This window comes from Lytechinus variegatus, chromosome 12 (genome assembly GCF_018143015.1).
Source record: "Lytechinus variegatus isolate NC3 chromosome 12, Lvar_3.0, whole genome shotgun sequence".
In the NCBI taxonomy this organism is placed as follows: Eukaryota; Metazoa; Echinodermata; class Echinoidea; order Temnopleuroida; family Toxopneustidae; genus Lytechinus; species Lytechinus variegatus.
Genome location: NC_054751.1, coordinates 32,130,369 through 32,149,433, shown reverse-complemented (window position 1 = coordinate 32,149,433; position 19,065 = coordinate 32,130,369). Strand labels below are relative to the sequence as shown.

The 19,065-nt window shown below is 35.9% G+C and overlaps 1 protein-coding gene across 1 annotated transcript; it reads right to left on the bottom strand.

Annotated features, from left to right (window-relative positions):
- Positions 1 to 726: 726 nt before the first annotated feature.
- Positions 727 to 16,802, bottom strand: LOC121425439 (solute carrier family 49 member A3-like). The gene is made up of 9 exons (XM_041621494.1): positions 16,359 to 16,802; positions 9,688 to 9,846; positions 8,781 to 9,074; positions 7,723 to 7,857; positions 6,675 to 6,791; positions 5,836 to 5,988; positions 3,734 to 3,891; positions 3,028 to 3,227; positions 727 to 1,752 (listed from the first exon to the last, which is right to left on the bottom strand). The coding sequence occupies exons 1-9, from the start codon at positions 16,602 to 16,604 to the stop codon at positions 1,625 to 1,627; spliced, it is 1,590 nt and encodes a 529-aa protein (XP_041477428.1). The 5' UTR covers positions 16,605 to 16,802; the 3' UTR covers positions 727 to 1,624.
- Positions 16,803 to 19,065: the final 2,263 nt, after the last annotated feature.

Genomic DNA, 19,065 nt, shown 5'->3' with positions numbered 1-19,065 from the left:
TATGCTGGATATATAAATAATTTTTTAATGCTTATAATATATATTCAACTTTATAATAAAAAAGTAATTTCTAATGAAACTTCCAAATTGCCCATGATGAAAGAGCAGAGGAAAAATATTTCAATATCAATATATATACACGTATTAAAAGAAAGGGAAAGAGGAAAAAACAAACAATCCAATGTATTCATGTTGTTGCAGTGATTTAAACCTTTGGAACAATTAGGCTTGTGCCGAAACAGAAAAATTAAAGAATACGAACAAAAAAAGTTTAAGAAAAATCAGACAAATAATGAGAAAGTTATGAGCATTTGAATATTGCCATCAGTAATGCTATGGAGATTCTCCCATTGGCAATGCGACAAGGATGTGTGATGTCACATGTGAACAACTTTCCCTTTGATGGACTATAAAATACCCCCAAAATGTTTCTTTTTGCTTTTTCTTATGGTGATACAAGCTATTTATCCATGATGTCTTTTTTAAACATCTGTATTACATGACCTCCTACAAAAAGATCACATGATGTACTGATAGATGTGATAAAAGAGGCAGTTTAAGTGAAATATGTACTAAAGTAATGGGGAGGGTTGTTCACAAATGACATCACACATCTTTGTTGCATTGCCAATGTGAGGATCTCCATAGCATTAGTGATCGCAATATTCAAATGATCATAACTTTTTCATTATTTGTCCGATTTTTCTCAAACTTACGTTGGTCTGTTTCTTGGATATTTCTGTTTTCACACAAGCTATCTTGTTCCGAAGGTTTTATTCTCCTTTAAGGAAAATTCTTCAAAAATCAAGGTGCATTGTTAATGTACCATTACAGTACGGCAAACATTATAAATCAATGAAAAATATCTGAAAACAGTACACTGAAATCACCAACACATCAAAGCACATGTGGGACATACATTAATGATGGCTCTCAAAAAGCCGCCCTTAAGGAAGGCAATCTCTAATAGGTCTGGTGGTAGATCTTGACAAGCGCAAAATCTTGATTCTTGAAGGAATTCAAAGACCTCTAGTCAACATGTTATCAGTGGACATCCATCTTAGCCGGTGAGGCATCAGGCTTTGAAACCCGCGTCTTAAAATTCATTTGTACATCATTTATTCTTTACACGCTATAACATTCGCCCTCGCACCAAGGTCTCCATCACTTGACAAAGTCGAGCAGCAGCAATTGAAACTTCGTGACTCTCTACAGTTTCAACCGCTTCGCAAGACAACCGATAATAGTTTACTCTATCATTTATTCTGTTATATTTAACCTAAATATTCGCATTGTATGATCATGCAAGACACTGATGCTATTCCAGTCTGACACAGTGAATTTTTTATCATTATTATTTTTAGGGGGCATTTAGTGTTGGTTTTGCTATACCTCATTTCATTACCAAACATTTAATGTTAGAATATTCCAATGTTATAACATGGTTGACTGATTATCAGTAACTACGTATATTGAAATAAATTCATGAAAAATATACTCTCTAATTCACATTCAAAGGATCTTATTATCATTCTACATTAAGCATATCAAATCACTTGAGCCGAGGAGGTAGATTTAATCCTCTGGTCAAAATATTTGTTGATTTATTTTCTTCTTTCTCCAGTCACGAGGAATCGTTAAATGGGTCTCGTTTCGATTTTTCTGCTTCGAGCCTCAAATATCGCGTTCGGAAGAAGAGGATCAGGATCGCTGTAATGATCATGCCATATCCAGCATATACAAACAAAGGAACTGTATTATAAAAGAAACAGATTGTATTTTATCAAATAATGTTCAATCCTGCAAAGATGTGTATTTGCTTTGTAGTTATGGAAAAAGCACTAACCTTGTGCTAGGTAAACATGTGTATCCTTGTGCTGAATTTATTCAATAAAGTCTACTTTAATAGCTTACTACTACTAGTATCTACTATCTACTACTACTACTACTACTACTTCTACTGACTACAACGACTACTACTGCTGACTACAAGGACTACTACTACTACTACTACTACTACTTCTGACTACAACTACTACACTACTACTACTACTACTACTACTACTACTACTACTACTACTACTACCACTACTACTACCACTACCACCACTACTACTACTCCTACTACTACTAGTACTACTACTAGCTACTTCTACTACTACTATTACTACTACTACTACTACTACTACTACTACTACTACTACTACTACTACTACTACTACTACTACTACTACTACTACTACTGCTACTGCTACTGCTACATGTACTACTGCTACTACCACTACTACTACTACCACTATTACGACTATTATCACTACTGCTACTCCGAGGGGGGCCATTTCCATTGACGAGTGGATACCATGCGAGACCATGGGGTCTCAAAAAGCACCCTAAATAAAGTATTTTCCATATTCTGAAAATGCATCCCTTAACAAGCATTGATGTGTGAAACCCTACCCTTAACAAGTATTGGAAGCAAAACTATACCCTTTGCAAGTATTCTTTGAATTGAATCCTTAAACAAGTAAAGCAATATTTTAATTGTTTTATGTCACAGACTGTTCGCTTGTCAGTTTTACCTTTACTTGCATCAATGTCAGACATTGGGTCTAGTACGGCCCGCCTCCCACACCATGCCCAAATCAGACTCTAAATACGTAATGTTGACTGTTGGGGCAAAAAGTACATCCTTTGAAAACATTTTTACTCTTTTTTATACCCTCGCAAATTTGACACTAAACACGTAGCTTTCCGAGCGAAAAAGATGCCTTTTTCATTATTTTAGTGATTTGACAACCTTAAATGATGTAACGTATGTAACATGCATTATCTTGTGGCGATAGTAACACATGGTATCTATTCATCAGTGCAAGTGCCCCCCCCTGCTACTACTACTTCTATTACTATTACTACTACTACTATTACTATTACTTCTCTTGTAAAGGCAATTTTGGATATCAATTGAATAATTCAAACTAGGTTCTTTCGATTATATGTATATCAAAATTCATTTGGTTAAGTACTCACTTGTCATATCAAGCACTGTTTGTATCTCATCATCTGGCATTGTGGGCACCATGGAGGTTGCAAAGGCGCTGCCAGTAGGTGGCGCTGATGTGATATTCGGAAGTGACATGTCAATACACTTTTGATCAGGAAGGTAGTCCACGTTGACAGGTTGGGCTAGGACCTGACCTAAAATGATGAGAATAATTCCCTGTACTTGACTGTATGAGAAGAAATTTAAAAAAATTTGAGAAGATATTTAAAAAATATGAGAAGAAATTTGCAACAATCAATTTTTAAAATTAATAATGTTAGAAGTAGACACTTGATAAGATAGTTCATCACATACCGGCATTGTCCCTTATACTATAATGTTCTTCAATCCTTGAAAGAAATTATGAAAACGTATGCATAGAAGTTAAAAGGTAATTCACATGAAAAATATGGAGGGCTTAAATTTCTAATCACAATGTCAGAATCAGGAATTAAGTGATCATTTACCTCTTTCATGCATCACAAAACTGATGTGATTAAAATGGGATCAGTATTTGAAATTCTTTTGAAGAAGCAAGAGTGGGAGCTGGGGATGGTTTGAAGCTGGAGGATGCACTGAATCAGGTCAAGCAGAGAGGGGTGAGGGTGATATCTGTGACTGTGAGGTGAATACGGCTACCATAGTTTGACAGGGACAGTACTTTGGAATTTGATCTGGGACAAGTAAACCTACCCCGAGACCTGTAAGATACAGGCACTGGTTCCCTCAGCTACTGGATAGGAACACTCTACCCCGAGCTCTAGAGCAATAGAGAATTGGGCTAGACCAAAGAGACCAAAGCCTACACCTCCAATCAACACTCCGGCACCAGCATACACAAACTTAGAAGACTGAAAGAACAAAGATTACAAATTATGTTATATGGTTTAGGAGGACTATGAAACAGTGGGAAAACTGACACTGATTAATAACTATGAATATCAACCAAAGCTGCCATCATGATGAACAATGATACTTCAGTATGTTAAAAGCTGAAAACCTGTATTTTGGTGAGAAAATTAGTTTTAAGAAATAACAAAGACAACACAAAAAACTGAAACTTTAGAAATCAGTAGTCTGCATGAACCATCGGTATCCTTCTCACTTTTCAAAACTTAATACTAACAAGTGGAATGCCTCTGGCCATCTCACCTGCATCACGCGGTTCAATATAGCAGCAGTGCTGACTTTGAATACTACTCTAACTCGCACAAGATGTTCAGTGATACATGGTTACTCTTATGTCCACTTTTTATGAACTAGACCAATAAACTTACAGAGATATGATGGTTATTCAACAAAAAACCCAACATGGCCAAAGTTCATTGACCTTACATGACCTTTGACCTTGATCATGTGACCTGAAACTCGCACAGGATGTTCAGTGATACTTGATTACTCTTATGTACAAGTTTCATGAATGAGATCCATAAACTTTCAAAGTTATGATGGTAATTCAACAGATACACCCAATTCGGCCAAAGTTCATTGACCTTTGACCTTGGTCATGTGACCTGAAACGCGCACAGGATGTTCAGTGATACTTAATTACTCTAATGTCCAAGTTTAATGAACTAGACCAATAAACTTTCAAAGTTATGATGGTAATTCAATAGATATCCCCAATTCGGCCAAAGTTCATTGACCCTAAATGACCTTTGACCTTGGTCATGTGACGTGAAACTCATGCAGGATGTTCAGTGATACTTTATTAACCTTATGTCCAAGTTTCATGAACTAGGTCCATATATTTTCTAAGTTATGATGACATTTCAAAAACTTAACCTCAGGTTAAGATTTCGATGTTGATTCCTCCAACATGGTCTAAGTTCATTGACCCTAAATGACCTTTGACCTTGGTCATGTGACATGAAACTCTAATAGGATGTTCAGTAATACTTGATTAACCTTATGGCCAAGTTTTATTAACTAGGTCCATATACTTTCTAAGTTATGACGTCATTTCAAAAACTTAACCTCAGGTTAAGATTTGATGTTGACGCCGCCGCCGCCATCGCCGTCGGAAAAGCGGCGCCTATAGTCTCACTTTGCTTCGCAGGTGAGACAAAAATCACTACAAACTGACAGCTCTGCATATATCAACCTCCTTAAAAACATAATTTTCCATATTTATTAGTGGTTCAAACCTTCAATCAACCACTTTGGATTAACCACCACTTGAAAAATTACCAAGCAGGATTTTTCAATTTTCTTTCTTGAAACTAATCAGCATGTAACAATATCATATTGTTGTTTGATTTTGCATAGGCTTGGCCATATATATCCATATTTATGCTGTTTGTTTGCAAACTACATTATGATTACTCCACAAGAAATATAGTACCATCTCAAGGTGAGAAGCGAAGAAACATACAAACAAATATAGCAATGTGCTCCGACCTAGAAACCTGCAATATTGTAACCTGATACGTAGATGAAAGGAACCATGGTCATTAAGATTGCCCACAAAGAATGACCATTCTTTATCAAGTTTGAGTGTTCTTTATGTGTTTTTCTCTTAATAATAATAATAATAGATGCTTATATGGCGCATAGTATTCTACAGAATCTCTATGCGCTTTACAAAAGAGGTAATTAAGTCTAATACAGGTATACTTAGAATAAAATACATAAATACTAAATGAAAATGAAAGATTACACTTACACTGTCAAGTAATTAAACTTATTTTTATCATAATTACATATGCTCATTTTAATTTTTACCTATATTACTAAAATCATCATTGTTTTCATTACAAAATAAAGATCCCTTTTTAAAACTAATTTATACTTACAATGGACAAGATGAATACAAAGACAATGGCTACTGCATTACAAATCTTGACGACTGGTGTGAATGCCTTAGTCTTGTCAACAATCAGACCCGCTACTACTGCTCCAAGAAGACCAACACCTATCATTAAAGCTCCTACCAAACCGGCAAAATTCTGCAAGATTATCAAATGAATATGCTGTCAGTTATTCAGTTCATGAATATTGAACCTACATCCAAACATTTACAAGACATTGCAACAGATAATGAACACGATAGAAGATACCAAGTTTCCAAAACATGATGATGAAATGTCCACGACTGTTCTTAAATTGAGCCTTAAGTTGGACAGACTTCATCTGGTGGGTGTTTCATAAAGTTGTTTGTAAGTTAAGAGCGACTTCAAGAACGACTGGTGATCATTTCTTGTGGAAAATGATATTCACCATTAAATGTTCATTGGTGTTTATTTAGAGCATAAGAAAGGTTTACCAGTCATTTTGAAAGTCGCTCTTATCTTATGAACAGCTTTATGAAACGGCTCCCCTGGTATTTGTTAGCTGAAAAGTTCAAGGAGGCCGCAGAACTGCAGAGGGGATGAAGGGCTTCAGCCCCCTATTTCTTTATGTAAACATACAAGAACAAGATAATGGCCATCAAATTGTGATCTATGCTTGTGTAGCCCCCTTCCCCCCCCCTCTATTCTCAAAATTGATCTGCAGCCACTACCATCTGACAACGTTCTCTGGTATTGATTGAGAATTAGAGTTAGGTCTCTCACTGTCATTTTAAGAACTATCGGATCATTCAAACGCTCCCGTGGTATTCAAAACTATCCTTATATTTAATTCATATACTTACATCATTGTATCCTATGGGGCACACAATTTGCTCCAGGAATGTGCTAATGGCATTAAAAATACCGAAGCCTCCTCCAAATGTCACGAAAAGAATTAAAAAATGACGATTCTTTACAAGCTGTCAAGAAATAAAAATAGTTGAGAAAATTCATTTTAATAACTTTCATACTTTAAACATCACCAACAGGACAGATTCCCAAAAGCTGTGATCAAAAATAAGCCCCAAATACTTTTGAAAAAGAACTTAATAAAATTCTACATTAACCCTAATACTACCTGTCAAATTTTTGTCGGTACTTCTTAACACCTTAATATTTCACAACGAAATTTCATGACTTTTTCACTAATCGTTCCCGCACATTTAAATACCAAATTTATGGCACTCACTCAGACCTACCACCATGCAAGTGTCAAATTACGTTTACCGAACACACGTCAGTGATGTCACGACAATTTCGCATTTTCTTGATATGACCGACAATTACGCTATGGAAAATCAGGAGCTTTTTCAATTTATGTAAATACTTTTCTATTAAGTATCTTCAGTGTTTGAAATAGTGTAAATAGTTACCACACACACATATTTATACACCCTCACATAATGCATCTAAAAATGCTTGATGAAAAACAAGGAAATACATGAGAAAATTGAAAAACAATAAATACATGAGATATAATTACTACAACCTATCTTTTTCTTTAGTGCAAAATTTTGAGGCAATCGGGTGACCCATGGCTGAGATATCGGGGGCAATAATGCCCCCCCCCCCCCGTAATAACAAGCTGTGACATAACCCAGGAGTATTTGGGTTAAGGCCCAAGAGCATTGCCGGGTCCAAGAGGCAAGACAAAAAAAAGGAACAATACAGGATTTTTCTTGTATATCTTATATACAAAGCTTCAAGATTATCAAATTTAGATCTCTTTGGAGAAAGGCGGGGTGGGGGTTCTGGTAGCATGTACAATTATGATCTTCATAAAGCAGTGACAGGTTCAGTTTCATATTGCTTCAAACTTTTCCTTCCCCCTTTTTTAATTTCCAAACTTACCATTTTAAGACCTGTCAGAAATGGTTGATGCTCAGTGTCTGCACTGCTCGATGGGGGTGTGGGGGGAGCACTGTTGCATATACCAAATGTTGCCAAACAAACACCAATTGCCGCTGGTATTACAAAAACCCAAAGCTAAATCAAGGAACAAGAAAGAACATTTATACAAGTTTAATGATTTATACAGTAAAAAGAACACCCAAAGATGTTACAAACCATTCATTGTCATGGAATGACGTTAGTAAGAATTTGAAAAGGGTGTTATAAATGCTCATGTAGGACTGTTATTTTGACATTTGGTTTCCTTTTAATAGTTAAGTTATTTGCACTTCTAGCTTTGGTATTTAGTTCAGCATTGTTTACATTCTTTCATTTCTGTTGTCATCAATTTACATTTGACTTTCCTTTCCTATTCAGATGTGTTCATTCATTACATTCCCACATCTTATTCTTTTGTTCAACATTCTTATAATGAAATCGAAACAATTTCTTATTCATCTCTATCCCCTATCTCTCATTTGGTTATGTAGAGCTGTAGTGTGAACAGGGTTTCAAGAATACTTAATCTTATTACTCTCTCCTCTGTTAGTCATAAAAATTCCATCTTTTCTTCCATCACCTTCTTTACGTTTTACCAATTAGACTTTTCCACTATCAGTTGGCTCAATCATCATCAAACCAAATGGGAAATATGTGAAACTAAATGAGACGCAAAGTGAACTGAACAGAACCCGAAGAAGTCTGGTTGTGCACTGCTATTTTTTTTTGCTGGGCTTCCTTGTCTCAGTAAAACTCATAATTGCATTACAAAATTGCTGTTTCATATGTTTGTCTTCATCAAAAGATTTTCTTAGATTTTCAATGTAAACTGATTAATATACCACCAGTCATTTTCAACCACATAGAAGTCAACTTGGCACCTTGGGGGCATGTTTTGAAACCAAACGCAAGGTTATAAGATAGTCTAAGCAGAAAATAATAAAGATTTTTGACAAACCTAATTCTTGGCCTGGTAAAAAAAAAAGAACCCTGTGAAAATGAAGACAAGACTAACTTACCATTAATGGGACATCACTTGGTTCACTGACAAGAAGTGCAGACAGGAGAAAAGAAAGAAGAATTCCTAAAGGATTGGCCATGGTTGCTAGAATGTTCCCTGTTGTTCTTTGACTATCATTAAACCATAGGGCAGCCATCTTGGTAGGTGAGAAGAGCAAGAAAGGTTGTCCGAAAGCTGCGAGGGTCTGTCCAACCATCACTACAGCAAACTGGGAAGACGGTGGGATTGGGAAGACTGTTCCGAGATAACGAAGGAGAATGCCAAGGAAATTTAGCCATGCACCAAGGAGAATCTGAAATTTTAGAAGTCATTGATGTGGAGTGAATTTGGTTTTATACTTTGAATGTTCAAGTGGAGATATTATTCTGCATTCATATTCCAGGACATGAAAGATATTTTAAACTACAATTCTTTCATTTTCTTCCCATTAGAAAACAAAAACTTTCTTAGTGCTGAAGATGTTTATTATCATGAGGAGCGAACTGGAAATTGCTCCATTTGGGTGACAGCAGCCAAATTTTCAGTTAAAAACTTTTTTATTGCCATCTCATTCCTTGTAGGTTGCTGGTTGATTTTTTTATGTAATGATCTGTCTGCAGAAAATTAACAGAAGCAAAAGGAATTGCATGGTTAAAAAATGCTGAAACTGCAAATAACCATATAAATCCATGTAAGCCTTGGAAAGACATATCATTTCTTTCCGTGGTCCTAAGACTTTTGATTTTACTTTCTCTAAGCATGGCCTGGGTAGGTAATCATCAACATTACAATCCTTCCAGTCTACTTTATCATCACTATAACACACATATGTACTAAAGTATCTTTTAAAAATTCAAAGAAAAAAAATCAGTCAATGTAATAAGAAATAAACCAATGCCATTGATGAAAGCTTAAATGATACATACCGCAATTCGAAATCCATATGCATTAAGTTCCCATGCAACAACAAAGCCCATAGGTATGGCTACAACTAGATAAACCAAAGAAAACCAGTTGACAGCATCAACGGACACCTCAAAGTATTCTGCAGTGAAATTTGTGATCGCAGCAAAACAGATCCATGCCTGAAAGAGAGTGAAATGAAGGAAAAAACAGATGAAGTGGTCCTAGTCCTACCTAGACCATAAGCTCCGGTCTCTGTTATGTTGGTTGTTCAGCTGAACTCCGTTGGCTTCACTCACCAAATACAGAGACCGAAGTTCTAGCGCGATCTGTACAGGGGACTCAATGGCCATATGTTTATGTACTTAAGATCGGATAAAACGGGGAAGTGAATTTGCGCGACAGCCGAGGTAAGTCACTGTTTTTGTTCCTTTAAACTTTCTCCATTTTTTGGCAATTAATGCCAAGAGGGAATATTAATTTGCATTTTGGTAGCGTTAATTTTCAAAATTTTTATTCATTAAAGACAAAAATTGAAGAGCCCCGACGGGGGGATTTCGCATTGCAAGTCCCCTGATGGCGGCTGCACGATAGCGAGCCGTCTGTGTACGAGGAGAAATAAAAAACAAAAAATGTTTAAAAAACTAGACGGCTGCCAGCTAAGTCCTACCTTGATTTAGAATGCAATAAGAATATTTTGAAATAACTGGACAAAAATTCTGGATCAACATTGGAATTAGAGACCATGCAACCTGTGAAGTGGAGCTGGAAGGTACATGTATTATTATCCCAAATTGATATCCTGCCCACGATCAGCAAACTGGGATAAGCAGTATATCAATAGGCACCCCACCCACAAAACCAATCAAACCATGTAGGGTTGGAATTTCTGTTTCCAACTCTAACTAGAAACCTCTTCAAGGATCTGTTTTGAGCAAGTGACTTCTGCAGGTTTGGTACAATTCTCACTGAAACATGTAGGCCTATCTCCCTCCATCAAGTGGGGGGGGGGTAGGAAGTCCAATTAACCCCTACCCCTGGCCCTGAGTGTCTAAGTAAATGATGTGGCCTGCCCCTGGGTCGAGATGACATTTAAAAACATGTTTTTTTGCTCGTTCAAAAAAAAATTGGCAATAGTTATGTCCTATAAATTGGCAATAAGAACCCTTTATTTTTCCTTTAAAAATTCATAATTGTTCCACACCCCACGAGCTAAATCCTGGATTCTCTTCCCTCTGCCCAAAGTACTTAATTTCATTTCAATTTAAAATGTAACTGGCCTGAATTTTGTCATATTTTATACAAGCCTACAAGTTACAAAGAGGGTATATAATATTCTGCACATCCTAGCAACAAGATGTGCTGAATATGCACTCCAATTTAATGATAACAAAAGACAAATCCTAGGGTTTATTTACAGGTTATATTAATGAAGAGCACTCCCTGGCAGTAGAACTATTACTAGTATAAATCATGCACAGTTATAATACAACCTTGTCTGAACTAAGCTGAACAATATCACATTTCCTTATTGTTTTCTTGAATTCTGAGCTGGTAATCAGAGATCCATGAAAAATATCTCTAAAATTAAAGTTCTAAGATCATTCTTTTTCTATTACTATATTAGTATTCTATTTTTGTTTGTATCTGCACATACATGCAGATTTTACAACACTCAAATTGATTTTATTTCATTTTCAAAGTTTGGACGACGGATACACTGGATGATAAGGTTAATGGTCCAGCCTTATCTGGGAATGACACGACGGGTGTTGAACACAGAAAACGTGCCGTGTACAAGAAAAAAATGGAGTTATGAAAGGTATGTGTGTAAGAATTTTCTTCAGTAGGAAAAATTGCAAAGCTTCATGAGATAAAACAGATTGTATTCCTGCAGTGGCATAGCTGAAAAAAAAATCAGTATGTTGGCTGAGGGGGAGGGGTGGACGCTTTGTCCTCAGGTATTCATTTGTTGTGGTATTTGTCATCATTGGGGCCTCCCATTAGATAATAGGTTATTTTCTTCCCATCTATGGTTAAACATAAATTTATTTATCATATTTTACAAAATGTTTTGTTGGTATTTGTTAATTGGCACCATTCAATTGAATGGTAGTGTATACTGCAAATTTCTCGATATTTAAAAAAATATATGAACTTCTAAAGAAAGCTTACACACACGACAAGCATTGATGTTTTGAACCCTTAGCTAATATACTGTCCTTTGCATTGTTTTCATCCAATATTTCTTATTACAGCTTCAAGGAATTAATCCTGCCGGGTACCCATTCACTTCACCTGGGTCTAGTGCAGCACAGTGTGGATAAATTTCGGGCTGAAGGAAAACACACCATGGCTAGGACTCAAATTCATGACCCTCTATTTGTAAGGTGAGAGTCAGAACCACTAGACCATGACGTACCCAAGCTGATGTCATATCCCCACTTGTTCTTTTGTATTTTATTACAAGAAGTCGTGCTTATTTACACTTTGTCCTCCGAGAACTATAAAAAATGGAGTGAAAATTTATTTCAAAGACATGTCCACCCTAACAAAATGTTGATTTGATTAAAAAGAGAAAAATCAAACATAAAAATCGGATGAAAAATAAGAAAGGTATGACATTTTTAAGTTTCACTCAATTTCACTTAATAGTTATATGCATATCCTGGTCGGTATGCAAATGAGGGAACTGATGACATCACTCATTCACTTTTCTTTTGTTTTTTTGAATATGAAATATAATTTTCTCCCCATTGACCTATGAAATAAACTTTTATTTCTCACTGAACATGTGGAGTTACCATTGCTTAACATTATTTGGTTCAGTCCAGTTGGTCCTTATTGTCAAATCTGTAAAATTTGAAATATTGTAGAATTCAAACAATGAAAAACAAACCAAAAAGTTAGGGACATCATCGATTCTCTCATATGCATGTGGGTAAATTGTGCATATAACTATTTTGTGAAATATAAGCGAAATTTCAAAATGTCATAACTTTCTTATTTTGCATCCGATTTTGATGAAATATTTTGCATGATGCTTGCCTGATTTTTCTCTGTTGATTCAAAACAACCTTTTCTGTGGTGGACTTGACCTTTAATGTGAAGATATTCATTGCTGGAAATAATGATATGATACTTGGGAGATATCATACACACATGTATGAAAATATTAAATAATTATGATTTCATTTTATACAATAAGCCTAGCAAATTATCCTGACGATCATGTGTACATTAGGTTATATTTTTTACCAAAATATTGTTAAAATTTCAAATTCAATAACTTTGTTATTATTAGATGTTAATGAAATTTTCAGCATGATGCTTTTCTGATTCATTCTCTCCCTACCAAAATCTCCCCTTTTCTCATGCTTTCTTTCTATGGTCCCCTTCATTCTCCTTATAACTATTTTATGTGTAAAATGTAACCAGTCGTCCAACCCATTCGATTGAAGGGCTAGAGGTACTCGAGACTGAAAGTTATGTGATACAATTCAAAGTGTACATCAGACAAACAAAAAGCACTTAAAATTTCATCAAAATTTGTTGAGGATTAACGAAGTTATGACGAATTAAAGTTGTTATTTTTTTGTAAAACTGTTCTCTTCAAGTCCTCATGAATATACAAAATCACAATTTATATATTTTTTGTATTATATGAATTCAAATTTTGTCCAAGCTAGGTTGTAAAAAATTACAATTGACTACTGATTCTGTGTAAGACAATAATCATATTATTTCTCACACATACTTGAGTTATTCATCTGATTCAGCACAGCAAAAACAGACAGAAAAGAAATAAGTGGGTATCTTGTATATATTATTTTCTATATATTTTGCAAAAAGAGGTCTCTATTTTTTTATGCTTTTTAGTGTTCCAAATTGAATAATTTTCTTTCCCTATTTTCATTATATTTTCTTTATATGTGTGATATATTATTTATTTCTTAATGTATCTTTATTGTATTTATGATAAACTTTTGGCATGTTTCTACAGTAAATCATTAAAAACAGTTTATCTTTTCCAGACTCGAATAACCTTATCGCTCTTAAACCAAGCTGTTTCTACAGACCAAATAATCTAATTAACTTGCATTTCGCTTCGCAAATACGGCAGAAATCGGAAAATTCAACCTATAACATCAACATTGCATTTTGGTATGTCAAAAATTGCATCTCGTCAGGAAAATTTTCAAAATTCATGGTAGATCTCACTCATTGTAGCAGGTATACATGTTTCGCGATCAGCTGGCGAGATTAAACAGGCCAGAATATATGTATACTGTGAGATCGCACTTCTGGGTTCAAGCACTTAAGCCAGACATGAATGCTATTTTGCCCCATGTTTACAGAAAAGTTAAACGGATTTACATGGCAATAACCACCTCTCAAAGATGGTTATGAGAAACCGTATTTTGCGCGATGCAATTTATCAATTAACTGCATCGCGTTTGTTTCTACAGGAAACTTATCCAGGATTCTGGATACTTAGGCGGGTAATACTTTTTAACAATTCTTTGTAGAAACACGCCATTGATATATCTTTTTAGGTGAAAAGAAAAAAGGGAACAATTTGGGGGACGGGGGTACTATTTTCCCCCCTTTTGGGGATATTTCATTTCTTCTAGGTGTGGTACCCTTTATTCATTTGGCCATGTGAAGGCTATCGCACATTTTGAGTTTAATCTTCAAAATTTGGTGTTCATTAGTTTGTTGTCCAAATTCTGTCTTGCATGTAAATTTGTTTATAGGAAGATTAACATAATACCTATGTGGAGTGTAATCATTGATCTCTTGTAGTGTCGCGCAGTCACATGTATTCATAATATGGTGCTTTTATGCCATACCTGTCAATACTCTTTTGTACTTGAACTTATCAGTAAAAAAATGTTTATTAATATTGTTGAAAGCAATTACACACAACAGATTTAACATCAAGTATCAGGTTTGTACGCAGAACAGTGGTTTTGCCAAGTACTCAATCCATGTAAAAAGCAATAAGAGAGAACAGGTTTATTCTTGGAAATGTTAGTCTTCATTTGTTGTGTTTTTCAATCAAACTCGATCTGTCTTGATACATGTTTATTTTTTTCATAACAAGATTGACAGAGATATCAACGAGTAGCTAAGACTAAGTCATATATATTAATAACTTATGTGCTTTAATTATAAAGTCTATACTTGTGAATACTCTGTGCCATTTATGCTGTACTTAAACTTCTTATAGTAAAAACAATTTAATGACGTTCTTGAAATAACTGCTTTCATTTATTTTTCTTGTGTATACTTATTCCATTATCAAGCCTACCATTAACCCCAGAGATATGCTGTACACCATTGGTCTACCATTCACTGTACTTTATTGGCTTACTATACATTGCACATCTTTGTTCTTCTGTCTACCATTAGTCTACCATTGAATGTACGCTTGTGGTCTATAGTGTATGACCAATGGTGTTATTTGAATGGTTGACTAATAGTATAGAGTGTATGGTATGACAGTATTGTATGGTAAATGGTAGGTCAATGGTGTACAGTGTATGGTAAGCCAATGGTGTATGGTGTATGGTAAGCCTACGGTGTATAGTAGTTCAATGGTGTATGGTAGGCCAATGGTGTACTGTAAATGGTAGGTCAATGGTGTATGGTAGAATGGTGTAAAGTGAATGGTCAATCAATGGTGAACGGTGCATGGTGGTTGAATGGTGAGTGTCGAATGGTACACGAATGGTGTACGTTGAATGGTACGCGAATGGTGTACGGTGAATGGTGTACAGTGAATGGTACGCGAATGGTGTACGATGAATGGTACGCGGATGGTGGATGGTACATGAATGGTGTATGGTGTATGGTCAATGGTAGGCGAATGGTGTATGGTGAAAGGCAATTGGTAGGCCAATGGTGTCCAGTGAATGGTGGCTGAATGGTAAATGGTAGGCCAGTGAATGGTGGCTGAATGGTGAATGGTGGTCAATGGTAAACCTGTCTATAGTGGCCATATGGTAGATCAATGGTGAATGGTGTTTGATCAGTGGTATATGAATGGTAAATGGTGCTCATGAATATGGTAATAGTAACGTCCCAATTATTTAAATTAGTTTGAATGGTATACCATTGAGGCTTGAATGGTATACCATTGGTGTATGGTGGGTGCTGTGCGAATGGTATTCCAATGGTATATCAATGGTGTATGATAAATGGTAGTCAATGGTATACCATTCAATTTTTTTTATAAGGGACCCTCGAAGATCAAAGACAAACTTTTTTGAATAAGTCAAAAGGAAAGGTTTAAAGAACACTGATGATTGAGCTGATGCTAGCAAGTTTTTTTTTTGTCTTTAAGTTTTGGAAAGACATGGAACTCTTACCTAAGTTTTTTTTTCAGTCTATGGATCCCATGGAAGAACAGAGTTTATGTCAATAACTCTGAAATGGGCAATCCTTTTGATTATTTTATTTATTTTATCAAACATATTTACAATTCATTTTGTTTATTTCTATTAATGCCATTTATGTTCTATATATTTATGTATTGTGTTTTTAATAATCGGAGAATAAATAAACCAACAAAATAAACAAAGTCTACAGATCTGTACACCTGTGGGGCCCGGGAAATCCTTCAGAAAAAATCAGGTTGGATTAGTGCGGATATATAGCCAGCCACGCGGCTGAGTACATACGGACTTACCATTGCATTTGAAATATTCAATACTGCCATCGTCGCCACCACAAACCATCTCCATTTGTACATTCTATATTCGGGCTCGGCGATGCTTCCTTCGAAATTGTCGAGTTCACTTGCTCTTTCTCCATCTTTGACATCTAGATCTACACTCGAAATACAATATGCTTTAGTTTTTTCTGTCGAATTAGCATGCTGAGTATCATTTTCTGCCATGTTTATTGATCGGCCCGGTGTAGGCTTGATCGCCATGCGATATGGAAAACAACAAACAAAAAGCCCCAAAGCATGAATGGCATGGCATGGCGCGCTACGAGGTGGGCGTGGCTGCAAGTAAAGTAGGGTGTTCTATTCTACCATAGAGATGTATACTAATTATTAGTATAATATGATATCTCTATGCCTATTCTACTCACTGAACTCTGGAAAGACGTATTTCCATTTCAGTGTACTGCACTGCACTGAAGATACCATTTTCACGACGGATAAGCATTGGCTCGGAGTCGATCTCATTAAAATACTAGTAACAAAAAGGTTTAATATTTCAATTCACATTATAAATTAGAATCATATATCGGACCTTTCACACGGAAAATTCGTACCGTAACTTGAGTGAAACTGCATATGAGGCCTTTTCATACGGAAATGGTTTTATAAAAGGCTACCAAAATTTCTAACACCGCCCCCCCCCCCAAAAAAAAAAAAAATGTGACAAAGAGCAGAAAAAGGGCAAGTTTCTTTCCCACAGTCATTACGGTGCCACATGGGCGTCGATCCATTTTTCAGATGGGGGAGGGGGATCATGAGTCATAAATCGTATGTGTAGACGTTCTGTGATTTAACAAAAATTAGCCAAAATCGCACATTTTATAAACATGTTGGAGTTGTAAAACCTTTTGATTAATTAATTGTTAGCAAAGTTGCCTATAAGCATTATCCAGTTGTTTTATTTGAGAAAGCTGATTGATTAGCAAAGTTAGGTTATTGTAGTTGTTGAAGTCATCTTTAGTAACTGTTTTATCGAAGTGAATGTCTATAAATACGAGGAGTCAACTGGGCGTTGTGGCGTGCGCCTGTTATCCAAGCTGTGGGGAAGTTACAAATTGATGCAGAGGTTCGAGCCCTGGTCACGTCTTTCGGATGGTGACGTTAAAGGTCGGTCCCAGACGTAAATAATCATATCTGATTGATACACGTCTGACAAAACTCAAATACACACACAAGCTTTGGGGAAGTTACAAATTGATACAAAGGTTCGAGCCCTGATCACGTCTTTCGGATGGTGACGTTAAAGGTCGGTCCCAGACGTAAATAATCATATCTGATTCACTGATTGATACACGTCTAACAAAATTAAAATACACACAGTTCACACCAACAGTGAGCTCTTGTGTTCCGGCTCTCGAGTCCGTGCAGTGTATATAAATACTGCCCTTCATCTCAATCTGTCCTGTACAATAATTTATCTTTGAAAACCTAAACAGGCGCGGATCCAGGAGGGGGCCGAGCCGGCCCCGGCCCCCCTATTTTTTGACAACCTGCAGAAAAAGTGTACTTTTTAACTTGATAGAAACTATGAAAAAACAGAAAGAAATTAAAAAAAAAAAAAGAGGTATCATACCCATGATGTGTAATTTACAGCCTCGTAACGGCCGGCCCGATCCCAAAAGGAAACAAGAAAAGGGTAAGGGGAAGAATTGGAAAATAGACTTTGCTTTATATTAAATTTTTTGCTCGCGCTTCGCGCTCAAATTGCGTGTATAATGAATTCCATTCAAGAGAATTAATGGCACTTATATATCCAGTTCTGAAATCAATTTGAACACAATATTTTAGCTCGCTTATCAAGCTTTCATTATTTTGTTTGATTTACACAAATTGTTTATATTATATCAAAATTTTCAGCTCGCGCTGCGCGGTCGCATTGTGTGATTTGTGAGTAACCTATCCTCTTTGGAAATTCTTACCAAAATTTGTCAAAATGCTTCTTTATTTTATGTCAGTATATATAAAAAAAAATTGTTTAAATGTTTGTGAATACACAGCTTTTTTTTATTCAAATAAAAACGCGCTTAGACTGTCCAGTTCTCAGGTCGGAATATCAAAAATTTTGAGCTCGCGCTTCGCACTCTCATTATTTAATTGGTGATACTTTATCCTCTTCATTAATCACCAAAGAACAGTCCTAATTGAGTCCCTTTTCACATTACTATGATAAAATTTAGGCTCGCGCTTCGCGCTCGCTTTCTTTAGTTGGATACTTATCTTTTTTCATAATTATAAAATTTCCTCAGAATCTTCCGGTCTAAGGACATAAAATATCAAAGAATTTGAGCTCGAGCTTCGCGCTCGCTTTATATATTAAGACCACATGAGATACCTTATCTTGTTTTTTTACAATAAACAATAACATGTTCTTAAAACTTCAGTCTTTAGTGAATTAGGACTACCCCCTGAAAAACCGAAAAAACAGCTTTTAGTGGCCAATCGAGAAAAAATGTTGATGAAAATATTTTCGGCCCCCCCCCTATTGGCGAAAGCTGGATCCGCCCCCCCCCCTATTGGCGAAAGCTGGATCCGCCCCTGCTAAAGGTATAAAGATCAAGCTTTGAGCCTACCCCACTGAGTGCACTCTGGACTATGTTCTTATGAGTGCTATAAAAGGACAAATTATGGTGAACGGAACGAAAATGATGTTTGCCCCCCCCAAAAA

Bases quoted from the DNA above. Each gene is read 5' to 3' on its own strand.
- LOC121425439 (XM_041621494.1), bottom strand. From the start codon at position 16,604: ATGGCGATCAAGCCTACACCGGGCCGATCAATAAACATGGCAGAAAAT. The intron at 5,989-6,674 runs GTAAGTATATGA...ATAATCTTGCAG, and splicing joins GCCCCATAGGATACAATGAT to AATTTTGCCGGTTTGGTAGG. The intron at 1,753-3,027 runs GTGAGTACTTAA...TTTATAATACAG, and splicing joins AACAGTGCTTGATATGACAA to TTCCTTTGTTTGTATATGCT.